We start from the raw sequence: 16,873 nt of genomic DNA, 5'->3' as shown, positions 1-16,873 counted from the left end.
CAGAACATAGGCGTGCCAGAGGCAGGCCAGAGAGAGACTCAATGCCACGCATCTGTGGCAAAAACTCAACAGAGCAGGGACAGGAGGCAGATAGGTGTAAGAAGAGGGTGCCCCCAGACCACTCACAGCCGGTGATCCTCGTCGAGCGTGGGTGGCCGGTGGGTGTTGTCGCCCATGGGGGAGGCGGGGGGAGGAGCAGCGGCGGCCCGGGGTGGGGGTGCTTGCCAGAAGCGGAACAGGTGACTGCGGCCAAAGCGCACGGTGGCTCCGTGCTGCAGCAGCGTGGTGTCAAACACCCGGGCCCCGTCCACATATGTCTCCGCTTCGGGCTGGCTGGGCGTCACCGTCACCACACCCTCCGTGTGCGCTATCACACAGTGCCGGGGCAGCACGCCTGGCCCGGAAAGCTGCGAGGAGCACAGCCGAGAAGGCTCATCAGCATGTGGACCAGTGTCATGAAACCATCCTAGTGTCCCATATACCGTATTGACAGAGTTACTGGATATAGACAGTTGCGAAACTCCCCATAGGCCCCATGTATCGAAAGCCGGTCTTCGGTTGCCCCCCTGCGCCGGGGCAAGCACGGGGCAAGTTGACTAGCCTGTCGTCTGTCGGCAGGACGTTGAAGCAGTACTCAAGTGCTTGCAGCTGCTGCCGTAAGTCATAAAAAGAAAAGCCGCAAAAACACAAGTAGATTTTACGTAATTATTGTGCTTTAATTTAGAAAGCAATCTTTATTTTACAGAAGAATTTTGAATAATAATAGTTTAGCAAAGTTCCGTTTTCATCTCCTAGGTGCCGCGCGCGTCGACTTGCCCCTCAGCTTCCACGGAGTGGGGGGGCTAGCACCGCCCGGATTCTGAAGCGGAGTTTCGCAACTGTCTATATTGAGTAACTCTGCCGTATTGACTCGATTTCACTAGATTGACCGCACCTATTCCCATCGTTAGTATGCTATCGATGAATACAAATTCAAATTTTGGCGCTCTCCCAGTGCTTCTGGACTGCTAATGCCATCCAAATGGTAAAGGAGGAAGTATTTTATCAGTTTCGCTTTCGAGTTTCATTTTTCCGCTGCGTGGGGGATTTTTAAATGTCCTTTGCTGGCGGGGAGACGAGCTCATGTGGTTTCAGTTATGGCGTCGCCGCCACTTGCCAATGCTTCGCGCAAACGGCGAATTTCGACGAATTCCAATGTAACTGAGCTTGAATCTGTGCGTGATGGTAGCAGAACAGACACAGAGGAAGACTTCGATATGTCAGACTTTCCTATGGTCAACGAAAGTGCACCAAGTCGCCCCGGACCATCACCAGGTGTGCGCTTTCTGGGGGGCGCGCATTGTTGTAAACAGATCCGGCCCTGTAATAAAGGCCACAGCTCTTATCAGCAAGGCGTCGACTTCGTTCTGGCAAGACCATTTCGCGCCGACTGCACAGAGAGTTGAGTTTCCTCCTCAAAGACGGCCCGGAATTGACCTTGGCGTAATGCTCCGGAGCAGCGTGTTTATATTTATATTTATGTATGTAAATAACTTTTGGACTTGCACCACTCATATTTGCAGTATTATTCTGTAAGCGTTTTATGGTCATAATGTATATTTCATATTGTTTTTATGTCTACCCTGTGCGAAGTAGCACTGAGGTTATCATCAATTTTTTTTTGTTACTTATTTTGTTCCCACAATTTTTTTCATAAAATTCCTCATGCGTCTGTTGTTTGAAATTATTACTGTTGGAAAGCCCGATTATTCTTCTATCATTTTGTATCTTACACTTCAGCGTCACTCATTGTCTGTGGCAAGAAAAAAAAATTTCCTGGAACACCCAAAAACAACCGATTTTTCCACGGGCACGAAAGTGTGCACCTAAGTGGAGGGCTTCAGATGAACCCCAACCACCTGGGGATCTTTAATGTGTACCCCGAATCTCGACACATGGGCATTCTTGCTTTCCCTTTGATCAGAAAAGCAGCCACCCTGGCCAGAACCGAGCCCGCATCCTTGGGCTCAGCAGCACACTGCCTGTGCCACTGAGCCCCTGTGGCGGGGGAACTTGATGGAGAGCCACGGACCACGCGCAACGCCAGTGGGAGGGAGAGCACACCCACCTGCAGGCCCTGGCTGCCCGAGGGTGCCGAGCCCACCTCGGTCATGTGCAGGGGGATCGGGTGGCAGGGCCCCGGGGCACCCCCGCCCCCCGGCAGCACCTCCTGCAGCATGGGCAGGCCCTCGTCCGGGGGCACAGTGCCGCCCCCGCTGGGCGCCTTCTTCTTGCGCTTGCGCGGCTGGTAGTCGGCCGGCCGCCGCCGGATGTGGAAGGACAGCGTCCCTGCGGGAAAGGCTGGTCCCATAGGCAACCGCCCCCTCCACAGTGCCAACCCCCTCCCAAATCGCTGCTGCAACATCTGGGACCACTCTTACCGCCCGTTGGTGACTTCTCAAGGAGACGAAATTGCAACAGGTGGGGCAACCACTCCCGCTGTTCCTTTTTGGCCAACCGATGTGCCCTCAAACTTAGTGCCTCGAAGGGTGCAGCGGTGGCAAATGGAAAATCCACTAGCATGCAGAGTAACCTCTGTAATTTTGTCAAGCAATACCGCTTCGTTATAACACCTCCCTCTTCCCTTTCCCCCCAAAATATGTGCTCCACAGTGATATTAACCCCAATGTGCTCTTGCACAGCCCCATAGGCCTCCTTTAGCGAGAGCATATCGCAACTCCACCCGCTACACCAATGCCCCTTAACGATCCGTGCCAACTGCCAACAACTGTGCCCTGCAACAAGGTGCCTTTGTACAAGCTTTACTCGGAGTCAGATTCAACTCGCAGTTTGACATCTTAGTGAACACTGCGACAATTTTGAGCAGGTCTAGTTGGCTACAAATTCCATGGTTTCGTACACAAAGCAAGATCAGTAGTTTAGACAAGCCCGCATTGTTTCTCAACTGCACCTGAAGCCCCCACTGCCTTGCCCCTTCTCAACTACCACTACGTGCATTTCAGTCACCCTTTCACTGTAACGAAAGAGAAGCACACCCCTCGCCAAGGAATTAGATGAACTAAAAATTCTACAAGCACACTCATCACACACTGATGTTTTTCATGAAGAGGGGATCATGACAGCTGGCAGGGTGAACAGTGCATCATAACATTCCATGCTGTCCAGTCCACTCGCCCACCAACAACTCTCTGATATGAGGAGCAAAGTCGCAGTCCTGCTTCTTGTTACCCCCTTCCCGCATTGGCAAGTGGCCCGCCTCCTTCGAGGATGTACCACAATCTCACTCCTCCACCTTCCTAACCTGACGATGCGTTGCAACAAACACTTCCACTCACTGTTGTACCCCACTCACTGTTGTACCCCAGAGAGCAAGATGGTCGCGGGAGGGGTTCTCCCCAGGCAGAGAGCGCAGCGCACCTTTGATGCGGTTGTGCTGCCTCTCGATGGCCAGCGGGCAGTCGTCGTCATCAAGGATAAACTCCTTGAGGCCCGTGGGGGGATCCTGGGGGCAGCCGCCCGGGGGCGGAGGAACCAGCACCTGGGCCACAGGCAACACCAAAAGTTGGACTACCTGGTGCACACTGGAAAGCTGTGAAGTGGCGCACAGCTGAGAGTCTTCCGCCTCACCTGGACGAGGCAGTAGTGCTGGGGCTCCTCCTGCTCGAGGCCGTACTTGGCCAGGATCTCACGCACCACGTGGGCCGCACTGTCAGTCGTGGACAGCAGCAGCGTCTTGTACGGCACGTCCCTGTTCAGGGACTCGCCAAAGATGCGCAGCGTGCCCCCTGTCGGGGAGGGAGAAAGCACGGGATTGTCCAAGGGCTGGCACAAGAAGCTCGCACGAATGGGCCCAACACCACAGCACAAAAGCAGCACAGATGTGCGTGCGTCTTGGTAATAAACCGGGCTGCTTTTAGGACTAAACAAAAAAGGCGCCCCGCACGCAGTGGACTTTATGCATCGTCCCATGTGTGTGTAGCCCCTTTTTGTTTAGTTCAAAAAGCAGAGCGATTTAACAAGATGCACAACCAACTACCCATGGTTTTAGCTTTGCTGAGCACACAAGACCAGAAAGATTTGCTCCTGCAAAGGAACCTTTTCCCACGGGTACAAAGTAAGGTATAGAACAGACATAAGGGATTTGGGTATTAAAAGGCCATAACAAGGCCTGTCCCAAGAGGTATGCCATACTGCTGTGCTTCAGACAAATTTAGACCACTCCCAGTTCTCTGAAAATTCCCAATTTTACATACCTCACATACCACATGCAGTTATACATACCTCACACACACAGAAAAAAAAAACCAACACCCATAACAAAACACTGGGGTGATGAGACAGAGCACAGAAAGAATTTAGACCAGTGGGGTTACACTTCGATACACATTTCCTTCGCAAAGTACAACTACCATGCCAGCCTGTAGTGAGGCGATTGGCCCAAGCCATCTTGGAGTAGCTTTTGCGGCAGCTTTTGCAGCAGCCAGAAATAGCTTTCTTGAGAGAAAAAAAAAAAAAAAAAAAAAAGATTTTGGAGCATCGAGAATGTTGGAGCAGTAACATGGGCTTTGGCACAGGATCCACAGAAAAACCAAAACACATTTTCTGAAGCATAAAAAAATCTTCACAATATGTTTGTTACGCTATTCTGCCACACCGTAGGTAGAAAATTTGTGCACGTTCTTGATAGGTTGCCAGATGCAAATGAAACGTTGTGGCCCAGCTGCCAGATCTCTACTAAACTATTTGGTATTTTTGTTTCAAAATGATCAACTGTAGCCCACGACGATCAAACAAAAAGCAACCCACAATTTTCACAATGTACAAAACCAAACTATGCTAACCTTCAGAAACAAAGGGTGACTTTGTAACTCTCTCTCTCTCTCTCTCTCTCTCTCTCTCTCTCTCTCTCTCTCTCTCTCTCTCTCTCTCTCTCTCTCTCTCTCTCTCTCTCTCTCTCTCTCTCTCTCTCTCTCTCTCTCTCTCTCTCTCCCCCTCCCTCCCTCCCTCCCTCCCAAGAATGTGGACTGCTGCAGCCAACCTCACAAGCACGCCACGACCATAGCCCATTAGTTGCATAATACCAAAATATACTCAAAAACAAGAAAAAAGGTTCTTGTATCACCAAGTCTCTGATTTTCTTATACGTGAAGTATTCTACCCACCCGCCTGGCAGGTATTGTGCTATCTAAGTTCAAACATCCAACACAACTGCATCAGAGAAGATGAGATAACAGCCGTGCTGCAAGCATAAACTGTGACAGGAGTGTTTGAATATATACTGTATTTATTCGAATCTAAGCCGATAGTTTTTTTTAAATACTGATATATCAAACTCCAGGGTCGGCTTGGATTCGAGGATTTTAACGCACGCCAATTTCCAAGTGAAATTGCGCACAGCTAGCGCCACCCAGAAAAGAAAGTATTGTAGCCATTACTAGATGAGCCAGTAGCCACTTAAGGGGCCATAGCTGGGGGTGATGCCGCCATTTTGAACTGTGCGGATAGTAGCCTCCGTGCGGTGTGGCGTTAGGTTTTGACAGCACAATGGCACCAAACAAGCGGTGCCAAAAGTTGTTTTAGCCGCGGAGTTGTCGTCGAACTGAACGTTCAAGCCAGGCGGGACTTCGGCGTGGATGAAAAAAATGTCCGTCGTTGGAGGACGCAACGGGAGAGGATATTTGCGTGCTCCGCAACGAGGATGGCATTCACCGGACCACAAGAAGGCCGTCACCACGAAATGGAGATGGCATTGGCTCACTTCGTTTGGATGCAGTGAGCAGCTGCCCTTCCAGTAACAACGGAAGTGCTCCAGGCAAAAGCAAGGGAGCTTTCAAGGGAACGAGGCTTATCGCGGGCACACTTCAAAGCCAGTCGGGGCTGGCTACAGAAATTCATGAAGCGCTTTGGCTTTAGCCTCCGTCGTCGAACCTCAATTGCCCAGAAGTTGCCCGGTGATTTTGAAGAGAAACTAATTGAGTTCCAGCACTGCATCTTCATGTTCAATAAACGTATTTTCTTTTTGTGAACTCTGACCTCGCCTTTTTGTTCGGCCTACATTCGAGGTAAGTTTTTTTTTTCGTAGCTTCGGACTTTCGGGGGTCGGCTTAGATTCGAATAAATACGGTAGCCATTTTAACAATCGCAACACACAGCAGTTGGCTGCATTTTGCTCAGCTAGTGCAAAAAAAAAAAAAAAAAGAGAGAGAGAGAAAAGGCACAACCAAAAGGATTAGCCCAATTGGAAGCTTGGAGAGTTGGTAACACATTCAATCAAAAAAAAAAAAAAAAAAAGGGAGAAAGAAAGGAAAATACAATGACATAGAATAAGAACACGCAGAACAATACGCTGTGTGTTTTTATTCTGTGTTGTTGCCTTCTTCGCACTTTTTCATAGGAACCAAAAAAAGGTGCCACCAACCAGCCTCGGGGCTTCCCTCTTGACGGAACTGCTGCAGTTTGCGCTCCAGCTTCTGCTGTCGCCTTCGTCGCATCACAGCCTCTGGATTGGAGATGGAGCGCGTGAAGCTTGTCTCTGGAAGCTCTGTGTACAGCTTCTCCGCTATGCCGTCTCGGTCCTCCACTTGGGCCTGGACACAACCGCCCCAAGGGACCACACGTTCTCAGCCCTATTTCGTACTGGGCAATTTTTAACTTGGCGCCACTTTACCAAAAGCCATTCCCCCTCCTCCCCTCAAACAAACAGCCTTCAAGGCTTCTTTTTATTTCCGCCACCTGGCCAACCTTATTTTACCATTCTCAACTGTGAGCACAAACAGAGGGAACTGATAGGTACTAAGTAGGCTTTTCTTCCCGCCGGGCAAGAAGTTATCTCTTGGAAACGTGTCAATGACATCTTTCGAGTTTGCCAGTTCATAAAATTATGTCAGGCAGGCCTTTCATTCCGAAGATTTCCGCACTTAGCGGGCACCAACACTGCACACTATATTGATATAACTGATAGTGACAGTATTAACGGCAGGCAGAGTGCACTCCTAAGCGTGTGGTGCAGTTCCTAGAGAAGTGTCCAGCTGTGCACATCAATGCTCGAAGCATTACTAGGCACTTATCAGAGCCTGCTCCACCTGCACCACCCCAGCCTCCATCAAAAAGACCTTCCTTTCCACCTTCTGCTTCGAGTAAGAGTGAATTTGAGGGGAGCACGTGGCTCCCGCAATTTCCTTCAAGCACCACTGGTACCCCTGTGACACAGGGACCCTAAGGCCTTGCTTGTTCCGCAATTTGCACAAATGTCCCACAAATTCCCTCGTACAATTACGTCACCAAGTTATGCGCATGCATCTAGTGGCTGTTGCCCAGACTCCTTCCTAGTCTTGAACCCACTTGGTCCCTCCCGTGGGGCTGTCTGTACAGGTGTTATTTTACGTTACACGAACAATAAGTTCTGCCAACAATGTTACCTTGCGGTTTACAGGCCTCTACATTTGGAGCTCCAGCTACTGAGTGCAGGTAAACCCTGGGTGAGAACCCTCACAGTTAAAGCGCTGAACTTCCTGGCATGAATCGATGCAGTCAAGCGAGTGGTAGTGGCCCCTCACCGCTTCCTTGTTCTTCTTCTTCTTGTGTTCCCGCCGGGACAGCTTGCGGCCAAACCGGAGCGACTCCACCTTGAGGGCTGGCAGCTGCACAAGGCCACAAGCGCCCAGTCACGTCGCCTCCTCTGCTGCCACAACAATGCAGCTTTTTAAGTGCTTACAGCTACGATGGCCCCATAAGAAGCAACCATTAACAATAAACAAAGCCCAAATATAACAACAAGCAGAACTGAAACCTGTTCCTAGCAACTGTCCCAATGACATGGCAGCAGAGATAACAGCACACGTACGACACAAAAAAAGTCTGCTTGCCCCGCGAGACAATGCTCCAACCTTTCAATCAAGCTCACTTGGGAGGCTTTACGTTGGACAGCCAGGCTATTAGGCCTGATTGGACTATATGCGTAAGTGATAAGTCTATAGTTGCAGTGTCTGAAAGTGTGAACCAGGGAAATAAACGTCTCACTGGTAAATTCTCAACAATTTAGCCTTTCACCCAGATTCTTCTTGAAGCTAGGGCAACAGTGGCAATGAAGTAAACAAGCATGCATAGGGTGGTTCTGGCTTTTTTATGAGTCACCGTACTAAAATGGAGAAGTGGAAAGCAAAAAAATCCAAATGTTATCTCCTCGTGGCATGCTAACAGGGCCTGCAGCAAAGACCAGTAAATGAGAAGCACAGAGGGAGCTCTCGCTGAGCCTATCTAGACGCTCTGCAACACATCAGATGTGATTAGGTCACCCAGAACGGAGCAGAAGCCCTACGGGCCTGTGGCAAAAGTTGCGCCCCTTCCTCATGGCAGTGGCCACCTCACCCGAGACTTGTGGTCCATTCGCCGGAAGAGGAAGCGCCCCTCTCGGTCATCCTGATGCCAGCTGAGTTGAACCAGGAGCGGACGCTCGTCGGGGCCAAGCTTGCGCTCCTCTGCAATGGGGGCGGCGGCTCCATCAGTGAAGTTACAAAAAAGTTTGACAAGCTGACGCATCATTCCGTCTTAAAAGGGCCCTGCAATGGGGATATTCGGATGACAGTGATGTCACCAACTACACACCTCTTTACTGAACCATGACTGATGACGTCTTTGTATTACCTCGGTGCAAGCAATTTTTAAGTGAGTAAGGCCATCAGGAATCTGCAATATCATTTTTTAAATGTGCCTTTTCCAAGAAGCCGGCATATGTGTGTGCTTAAAGGGAGTACCAAATAATGTTTACTGCCGATAGAAGGCAACCACAACTATGAGCAGCTGCAACACTATGACAACATAAACAAAACATGTTAGCCATCAGCTTTCCCAAGCATGCAGCACAGGAGCAGGTGCAATATTACCTAGCAGTCGACTAATTTTTAGAAATACAGCGGTATTGAGCCATTACAATTCTCTGGGGTCAAGAATCTTGATTGATGACGTCTCGCTTTAGATCTTTGGCCCTTGTTTGCACAAGATATCAACATATTTGAGATGGTGAGCTGGTGCTGCCACTGTAACTGTAGTTAACTGTAGTGGCTTGAATAAGACCCACTGCACAAGTGCTTATTAATAAACGTTTGCTCAGTTTAGCTCGAGACACGCCAAAATAAACCACATTCTACCAACACAGTAACTTTCAATGCCGTGCACTTCAGCAGCGATGGCCCACTATTCACACAGCTAAATGGTTTAGCACACTGGCCGCAAGTTGACATGTATGCAAGTTTCATGCCTAGAGAGATCATTTCTTTTCAATTTTGAAGACTAAAAATCTTTCTATGCCTCTATTTTTCAAGTAATCAAATCCAAATTGCCCTGATGTCGATACAGCAATGATGTGCTCAATTGGCCGACAAAGTGCCACGGTGCCATTTGTAATCTTTATGCTGCTACTTGACACTGGCATCTGAAAAGCACTGCTGTTAAAATGAGCAAATGCGAAGGTTTCAAAAGGGCTACCATGAAATGCTCGCTTCCTGCCAGAGACATCACAGAGACTAGAGGTAGTTCCGGCATTTCCAACTTGCAACTCTCGTTTGCACGAGCGCACGTGTCTACTTTTTTCTGAACATACCTTAAGCGGAAGCAAAGAATCAATTTCTTATGCAAACAGAAGACCGTGAGAACCATCTCAGAAGCCCTTCAATGGCTGACACCCCCACCCTTCTCCCACCAAGCAAAAGTTGAGGATAACTCGCAACAAGCACCAATTTAGTGTCTTCTACTTTCTGGCAATGTAAAGCACTCCAGACAGCTTGGGAACCCACATGTGTGGGGCCACATGCTATCAGTTTTGTATCCGAGCTTCCCAAGGGTGCACTGCGGTCACAACACCTTGCCAACAAGGCTCCTAGTTAATAACAGTTTCACATTTGGTAGATACTGACATCATCTTGCCTTCACACCGTAAGCTGAAACAACAGCGATAATGCCAGCCAGGGCAAGCCCATCATTCCATGCACGCGGGCATGCAGGCAAGAAGCAACAATCACAAAGGCATCGGCCTCACAGAGCACCGAGGCGCGGGGGATTCCAACATCCCACTGGGGATCAAATACAACTACCAAAGTTCACATATTCCAGCTGTAACCTGAGACACATGGTAACTGCCACAATCCAGAGTAAAAAACAGCTTTATGTAGATGGTATTTCTGTGCACGATAACACCTCAGCTATGCAGAGAGTCACCCTTGTCCTCTGAAAGCTGTAACTGACTTTGGCCCCATTTCATGCTGCTTTAACGTGCGCCGAAAACTCGTAAAAACGCCCGTGTGTACAAGATTTAGGCGCACATTAAAAATGCCCAGGTGGTCAAAATTAATCCGGAGCCCTCCACAACGGCGTGCCTCATCGCCTGCGTTGCGTCGGCGTGTTAAAGCCTACAAACAATCAATGCTGCTAACAGCTTCTTGAATTGCACGCTATGTTAGATGAAAGGCAAAGTGGCTGCAATGATCTGCATAGAATTGGTGAACAATAGCACGGTGCAGTGACAAGCTTTGCACAGGGTAGAAATGATTGGTACGTGCGCAGTGTAACCGTTACGCAAAAATTTGCCGCAAAATTTCTGCAGGAAATATTGTACAGCGAATAACAAGAAACATGCTTTGGGTTTTGAAGTAAAGGAGGCTGAAATGTCAAGGCAGTGCTTCTACAAACAGTCCAATGACCGAAACAGCTTGTTCAGATTAGGCTCATGCTTCTTGAATTTGAAAATTCAGAAATTTAAATTAGGTTGACAAAGGGTCCACTTCTTTAAGCCTGCATTTTGAATAAGCTCAAAGTGAGCCTAGGACTGCACACCAATTAGCTGTAAAGTGTTAAACTAGTGTTTGGTCGCAAATGTCATTGCACAACCATCTCCAGTCTCCAAAGGCACTAAAAGCATTTGCATTTAATGGCATTTTGAAACAACACCAGATATAACGCCTGCAAAAAAAAAAAAAAAAAAAAACATTCACTTTGGAACAGGAGTTTGCGACAGCGCAAGGCTGCGATTCCTTGCAAAACATTGCGGGGAAAACGGAGCAAACCAAACAGAAGGTCAAGCAAGTGGCACTCACGAAATGAGACCAGGTAACAAGAAGACAAGCAAGAACCTGGAGAAAACAAGGAGGAGAGAGAGAAACAGGAAATGGGACAGAGAGAGAGATGATGACGATGATGATTATGATGAGCAAGCAAGAAAACAAGTGCTTCTCCTGGTAACTGTTGCTGGAACATGCAAAACAGATGCTAGTTGGTTTTTGTGTGTTGTCACTTTCGCTTTCAAACACAATTGCTGGAAACGGTACCGACTTAGTGTGAATGGTAGGTTTTATGACAAGAAAAAATTCCGCAAGACCTGGGATAAAATTCTACAAACTTTTTTTAGCTTGCAGTTAACGTGAAGACCTCAGAGTTAGCTCACTTTCGGCCGTGGGAAAAGTTATTGTTCCACCAAAATGCAGCCATACAGCTACAAATAGAAAGTACACTGCTTTCTCAGAATTTTGAGGTAAAAATAAAAATCTGTCTTGGCCTGGAGTTCCAACACGGGATCACGTCTGTTCCAAGGCAGTTTCCCTTTTGGCTGAGCTCCCAGTTTGTAGTTAAAAAGCAAATCAAGAACATGAAACAGTAAAAAAAGAGGGTGTAATATTTAGTAGTAAACAAACCCCTCAGTTGACAATTTGCCTTTCCCCCCGCAGTTATCTTGTCTGACAAAACTGCAGAGCTTTCCTTTCAAAGCTGCACAGCTGCACTTCAGTGCAAGGTTGTTTCTTCCATTTCCAAGACAAAGAATCAAGCCCTCAGAAACAAAGAAAAGCAAACTTGAAGAACAGCACACTAGCACCGTCAGTTGTCTTGCTTTATACCCCTGTCACACGGGCACTTCCAATCGCGATTGAGTCGATCCGGATCGGGCGCTGCTACACAGCAGTTTCAATCGCGATCGAGCGCCATCCCGCTTGAACTCAATCCTGATTTCTTGAGCGTGATCGAGGTTTCCAAGCGCGATTGGATGAAAGCGGTGATACTCTCGTCCCCGCTGAGTAATGGCACAGAAGGTGATGTCAACTAACGCCACAATTTGTATCAAGTAACTTTACCCAAATAAGCGTGCAGTAACATTTATGTAGTTCCGTATTACTACGACTGCACAAGGTTACCAGACACCAGCCGCGAGACACATTTTTAGTGCCATCTGGCGTACGTGAGAGCAACCGGTGCAACTTCGTGCTGTGTAGCAGTGGTGGCGCGTCGAGCGCGCTCGAAAAGTAAATCGTGCTTCACTTCAATTCGGATTGAAAGTGCCCATGTGACAGGGGTGTTACAAAATTTGGCCTAATCCCTTTTTATGCACAGATCGTTTCTGCACTGAATTTTAGGAATATGAAGTTATTGCCCATTCAGACTAACAAAACAAAAACTTAAAGAAAAAACAAAAAGGATGACAGAGAAACATGGAGTGTGAAAGTTTGAAATACTTGCTTTTCTACTAAACCTTCTTTTGGCGCACATGACCACAAGGATGTGGTCGTGTGCGTGGAAAAAAGATTTCCTAGAAAAACACAAAGGACTTTGTTAAGTTTGTAGAGAGATAAGCAGGCAATGATTAGAGCTCCCTATAACTAGCATACAAAACACCTAGATTCCAAAGAGACTTCTCCCTTCCTTAATTCAAAAAGCTCGTTACAGCCGAGTGTTACCACTGTCAAACGAATGACAAACTGAGTGGTTACCTAGTGGAGAGATAAGACAGCGCGCAAAAGGCTCACCCCTGTTCTCGTGGATCTCGTAGAGCGCGTAGTCCGGCACAGACAGCATGCGGATGTCGGGGCGGAACTTCTCGATGAGCGTGCCCACGACATCGGTGACGGTAGCCGTGCTCGAGACACGTATGCACTTGGTCACCACTTTCTGGTCCGCATCTTGGAAGTAGAAGCGCATCACCCCGTGGAACTCCAGGTCCTGTGGGAAGTCAGTCAATAGATGCAATGAGTACAACCGCCCTCTGCACACAAGATCGCTCTACGCATTCCACACTTTCACGTGGTTTGCAAGTTTCCTACATGGTCTGATACCCCCTCTTCAAATTCCAATTTCCCACTAGTTAACAATTCCCATCATGCACAGTTTACACGTGTTAAACTGGGTCACAATTTCCTAAATTCCAGCCAACGTCCTGCCAATGAGTTCTCTGAACCGCCACCACAAAAGTGGCAAAGCAACATGGTGTGAGGGAAATGTCATTTTTGAACACATTTTTTTTTTGTAAAACAAAAAAGGGATGCATGCGAGTCAGATGAAGAAAATTGGAAGATGGCCAACACTGTGCTAATAAAGCAATTAGACAAATGCAAGACAGGTAATACCTCTTGACATAAGAGGCAACACCACAATGAAAATGTTTGCAAGAATAGACAAGACCAAATTGTCATGTAAACATACAAGATTCCTTTTAGGTCGTGCTGGCCCAAAGAAGCACGCGAACTATCACGGTTTCTCCACTATAAACACCTCTCAACCAATTTTTGCTACTACAAAGTCTTGCCAGGTTCGCGTTTTGCCGCTGCTGCACCTAAAATCTAACCTCTCCTTGGAATAGAAATAGCAGTGCACGTCTCTGATTTCACCTCACTAGTTCATGCAGAGCTTACTCGGTACATTTTGATTGGCAAGCACAGTTGAGCACACCAGTCTCATTTTCCCATTTGCTTGTGATGCTGATGAGTGCATTACAAGACCAGCGAAACCCCAAAAGAGGAGGGTCTGCAGAAGCAGGTAAATAGTGCAGAGCAGATACCACTCGACGGCATCATTGGCCCTGGACACTGTAGGCCAAATCAAAGAGTGCAGGCTTATGTTATCCACACTTAACCAGCAGAACGCGAAATGAAAGCATATTCCCAGTAATAGGCAATCATCCTCGAAAAAATATTTACGCTTGCAGGCACAGCAATGTTTCTATGTGGCAGTAAGGTAAGCAATTAGAAAGTATAGCAAAAGGGGCTCACAATGGCCAACACACAATAATATTAGCTTATACTTGTTGCGTATAGATTTTGCTCTAGCTTATCGCAGCATCTGATGGTGTAAGTATGGTTGTTTTCTAACACAAGCCAACTGAATTCCCTGAAAGGGTTACTTTCCAGTCTGGATACAGGCCGCTATTCTGCATAAGTCACTTAATTCTGCATGAGCAACGCGTTGTTATCAAAGCTCTTTGAAGCAGCAAATGCCGCAACTGGCGCTATGCTCAGACTAACGCCACGCCTACACAGGAAATATGGGGCTCTTAGCAAGAACTTTCGCCCAGCTGATAAGATGCAGGTGCGATTCGGGGCTTAGCACAAATACTTGAATTCTAAGTCAGCACGCTTTCTTCCGCACGAGCGACGTAAGGAGCACATTTTGGGTCAGTGAATCAGGAAGCCATTGTGCTGCTATCAAAACAGATAACAGCGCTCGAAGGGAACGTTTCACGGCCTGCACATGCGGTAAGTAAAAGAACAAGTTCCCCAGCTTCGCTGCATAAGTAACGGCAAGACACTGACGAAGAACGTTGAACTTCTCGGTTCTAAAGCGTCAAGAAGCAGGGAAGATTTCACGCCACTTTGACACGGAGGTCACCAACGGCGGCGGTCATGCCCGACTGCGCACTACTACGATGACAGTGGCGTCGACGGCACCACAGCCGACGGCACGGACTTGTAAAGGCCGGAAATCGCACAGAAAGACGCCAATAAAGCGTCAATTCCGCCTGATGCAATTGCGACGAGGCGCCATCTTGACGTGACACACTTCAAGAACACACTCCCTTTGGTCCAAAATTGGCCCAAGACACTTGACAAGATGGGCGCAGGACACTGCCGTTACGCGTGGACGGTTCCGGCACATACGCACACATTTACCTCATTCGGTTCACTGAGTTCGAAGAGGTCCAGCCGATTGGCATTCCACTGGTTGATGGTGTTTCGCAGGTTGATACGCTCCACAGCCTTCAGCTCTCGCTCGGACGCCATCTTAATGCTTGCGGGGCGTCTGGAAGCCGAGTCCGTTGTCCGCGCACGCGACACAGTTCACATCACACGAGTAAACGGCTGCCTCCCATGCTCCACACCTAGGAAGCTTGGCTTCGTGTCGCAGGACGAACTGTCAACTCCATCTGAGCCGTGGTTTCGGCGAACAGGTAGCACGCAAGTACGGACCCATGGAGCTGGCAAAAGCCCCACCAAATTCCTCGCCGCTCACGTGATTTCCGTCTTCCGTCGACTCCACCCTTGAACGCTTTTTCGGCTTTGGCCTGGGCGTCGGATTTTGCGCGCTCTCTTTTTCAAACGGAATTTTCGGGCATATATGTTTGTAACCGTGAATTTAACTTGAATTTACGCTGCTATTTAGCGTCATATGAAAATCGGTAGCATAGACAAGGTGTAAAGTGCAGTTCGTGAAGCAAACGACGAAGTGTTTTGATTGTCGCGGTGCGTTCTTCGCAGCAACGTGCGGCCTGTGAGGCGTCGTCTGCTGTTGCATTCCGCTGAAAAAAATGTCTCAACATTCCTCAGTCGTGATATTAATCTCTCAACACCAGTCGTAAGATAACTATGTCTTGCAAGCTCTTAACAGCAAAAAAAAAAAAAAAAAGACGAATTTTTCAGCCGATGTTTTTCATGGATATCCTGCCAGGAATGTTGCCCTTCCATTCTTAGTTTTGGAACAAATAATGTTGTTTATCATCATATACGAGTCTTGATTTGTGCACGAACAGGGGACGATGACGGGACGGCGCGCGGAAATAATGTAGATGCGAAGCTTGTCATTCCGGCTGCCGGCATAGGCGCCGATGCATGCGAATGCCGGCGCATAAACAAGGCTCTCACGCCTGGCTCCGTGCCAAGGCCAGGCATGGTAAGCCATGTTTTTAGCAATATTTCTGTTCTTCGCTCACACCGCCGCACTGCCGCTAACGGTAGAGAGGACGGACAATGGCAGCGTCATCGTCTCCCAGTCGGTGGTCGTTTCCGAAGAAGGGAAAAGGACGAACATAAGCAGCACCATTATTATCCGCAATAAGAAGAAAACATCATCCACCAGCTCCGCCGAGGACGCGTCGACTGTTCTCGTAGCTTGGGGACATCAGAACATCCCGAAGAAGCTTACCACGTGCACAAAGCGTGACCCTCCAAAGCCCACTAGACAAACCTCCGCGAGGGCTCTGAATTCATTTTTAACTAAGTTAGCAACAACGACACGCAGCACGTACATGCGGCAAAAGGCCGAAATTTTCGAAACTACCGAAGAAAGCTTTCTCGATATTTTCAACCGGACAAGCTTTACAGGCTCTGGAAGTTCAAAAACACAGAATCGAAACACTTCCGTAGCCACGAAAGCAAGCAAAACCAAACAGCCAGGCATTGTGGCTGGCATTGCACGACTCTTTCAAAAGAAAAGTACGTCAAAGCCACCCCGTGTGTTCACAGCCCCCTTACTTGCTGCTGAAATGTTCCGCGACAGCTTTCAAATCGACTACGGCTGGGTACATCAAAAACGACTGCGGAGGAACGTACTCCCCTACCCAACCACAGAATCGGGTGAAAACGTTACTGCCAAACGAGACGTTAATCGTGTTGGCAAGGATGCCAAGATGGTGCTCCTGCTTTTGATTGCACTCGTCATCTTGGCACTGTCGGCTGTCATATCTCATCGACCTGGCGTGGAGAGCCGATACTGCATCAGGTTGCACCCAGGTGGGCCAGTCTTGTACCAGCCTGTCCCCTCCTCAGACTGCCAGGAAGCCGACAACACATATCAGTACAGTTTTGGGCCTCGTGATGAACGGTTCGTTTCGCTCGTCCGCACAAAG

At 48.3% G+C, this 16,873-nt stretch overlaps 1 protein-coding gene across 4 annotated transcripts in view; it reads right to left on the bottom strand.

Annotated features, from left to right (window-relative positions):
* Nucleotides 1-15,281, bottom strand: part of Cno (adherens junction formation factor afadin) — a 45,938-nt gene extending 30,657 nt beyond the window's left edge. Inside the window, exons 1-10 of one of the 4 annotated variants that reach the window (XM_077690920.1) lie at nt 14,922-15,281; nt 12,786-12,978; nt 11,088-11,123; nt 8,368-8,477; nt 7,557-7,640; nt 6,419-6,587; nt 3,628-3,785; nt 3,418-3,538; nt 2,108-2,340; nt 127-407 (exon numbers count right to left, since the gene is read on the bottom strand). In XM_077690920.1, the coding sequence (XP_077547046.1) occupies nt 127-407; nt 2,108-2,340; nt 3,418-3,538; nt 3,628-3,785; nt 6,419-6,587; nt 7,557-7,640; nt 8,368-8,477; nt 11,088-11,123; nt 12,786-12,978; nt 14,922-15,032 (1,496 nt within the window). In that variant the 5' untranslated portion in view covers nt 15,033-15,281. The remainder of the gene's footprint in view (nt 1-126; nt 408-2,107; nt 2,341-3,417; nt 3,539-3,627; nt 3,786-6,418; nt 6,588-7,556; nt 7,641-8,367; nt 8,478-11,087; nt 11,124-12,785; nt 12,979-14,921) is intronic. The other 3 variants (XM_077690921.1, XM_077690922.1, XM_077690923.1) reach the window with 3 other exon arrangements.
* Nucleotides 15,282-16,873: the final 1,592 nt, after the last annotated feature.

The sequence above is a fragment of the Haemaphysalis longicornis genome, unplaced genomic scaffold (genome assembly GCF_048455015.1).
Source record: "Haemaphysalis longicornis isolate Haplotype H1 unplaced genomic scaffold, Haemaphysalis longicornis Haplotype H1 scaffold_10, whole genome shotgun sequence".
Taxonomy (NCBI): Eukaryota; Metazoa; Arthropoda; class Arachnida; order Ixodida; family Ixodidae; genus Haemaphysalis; species Haemaphysalis longicornis.
The sequence above is the reverse complement of the archived record's forward strand: the minus strand, read 5'-3'. Positions and strand labels throughout refer to the sequence as shown.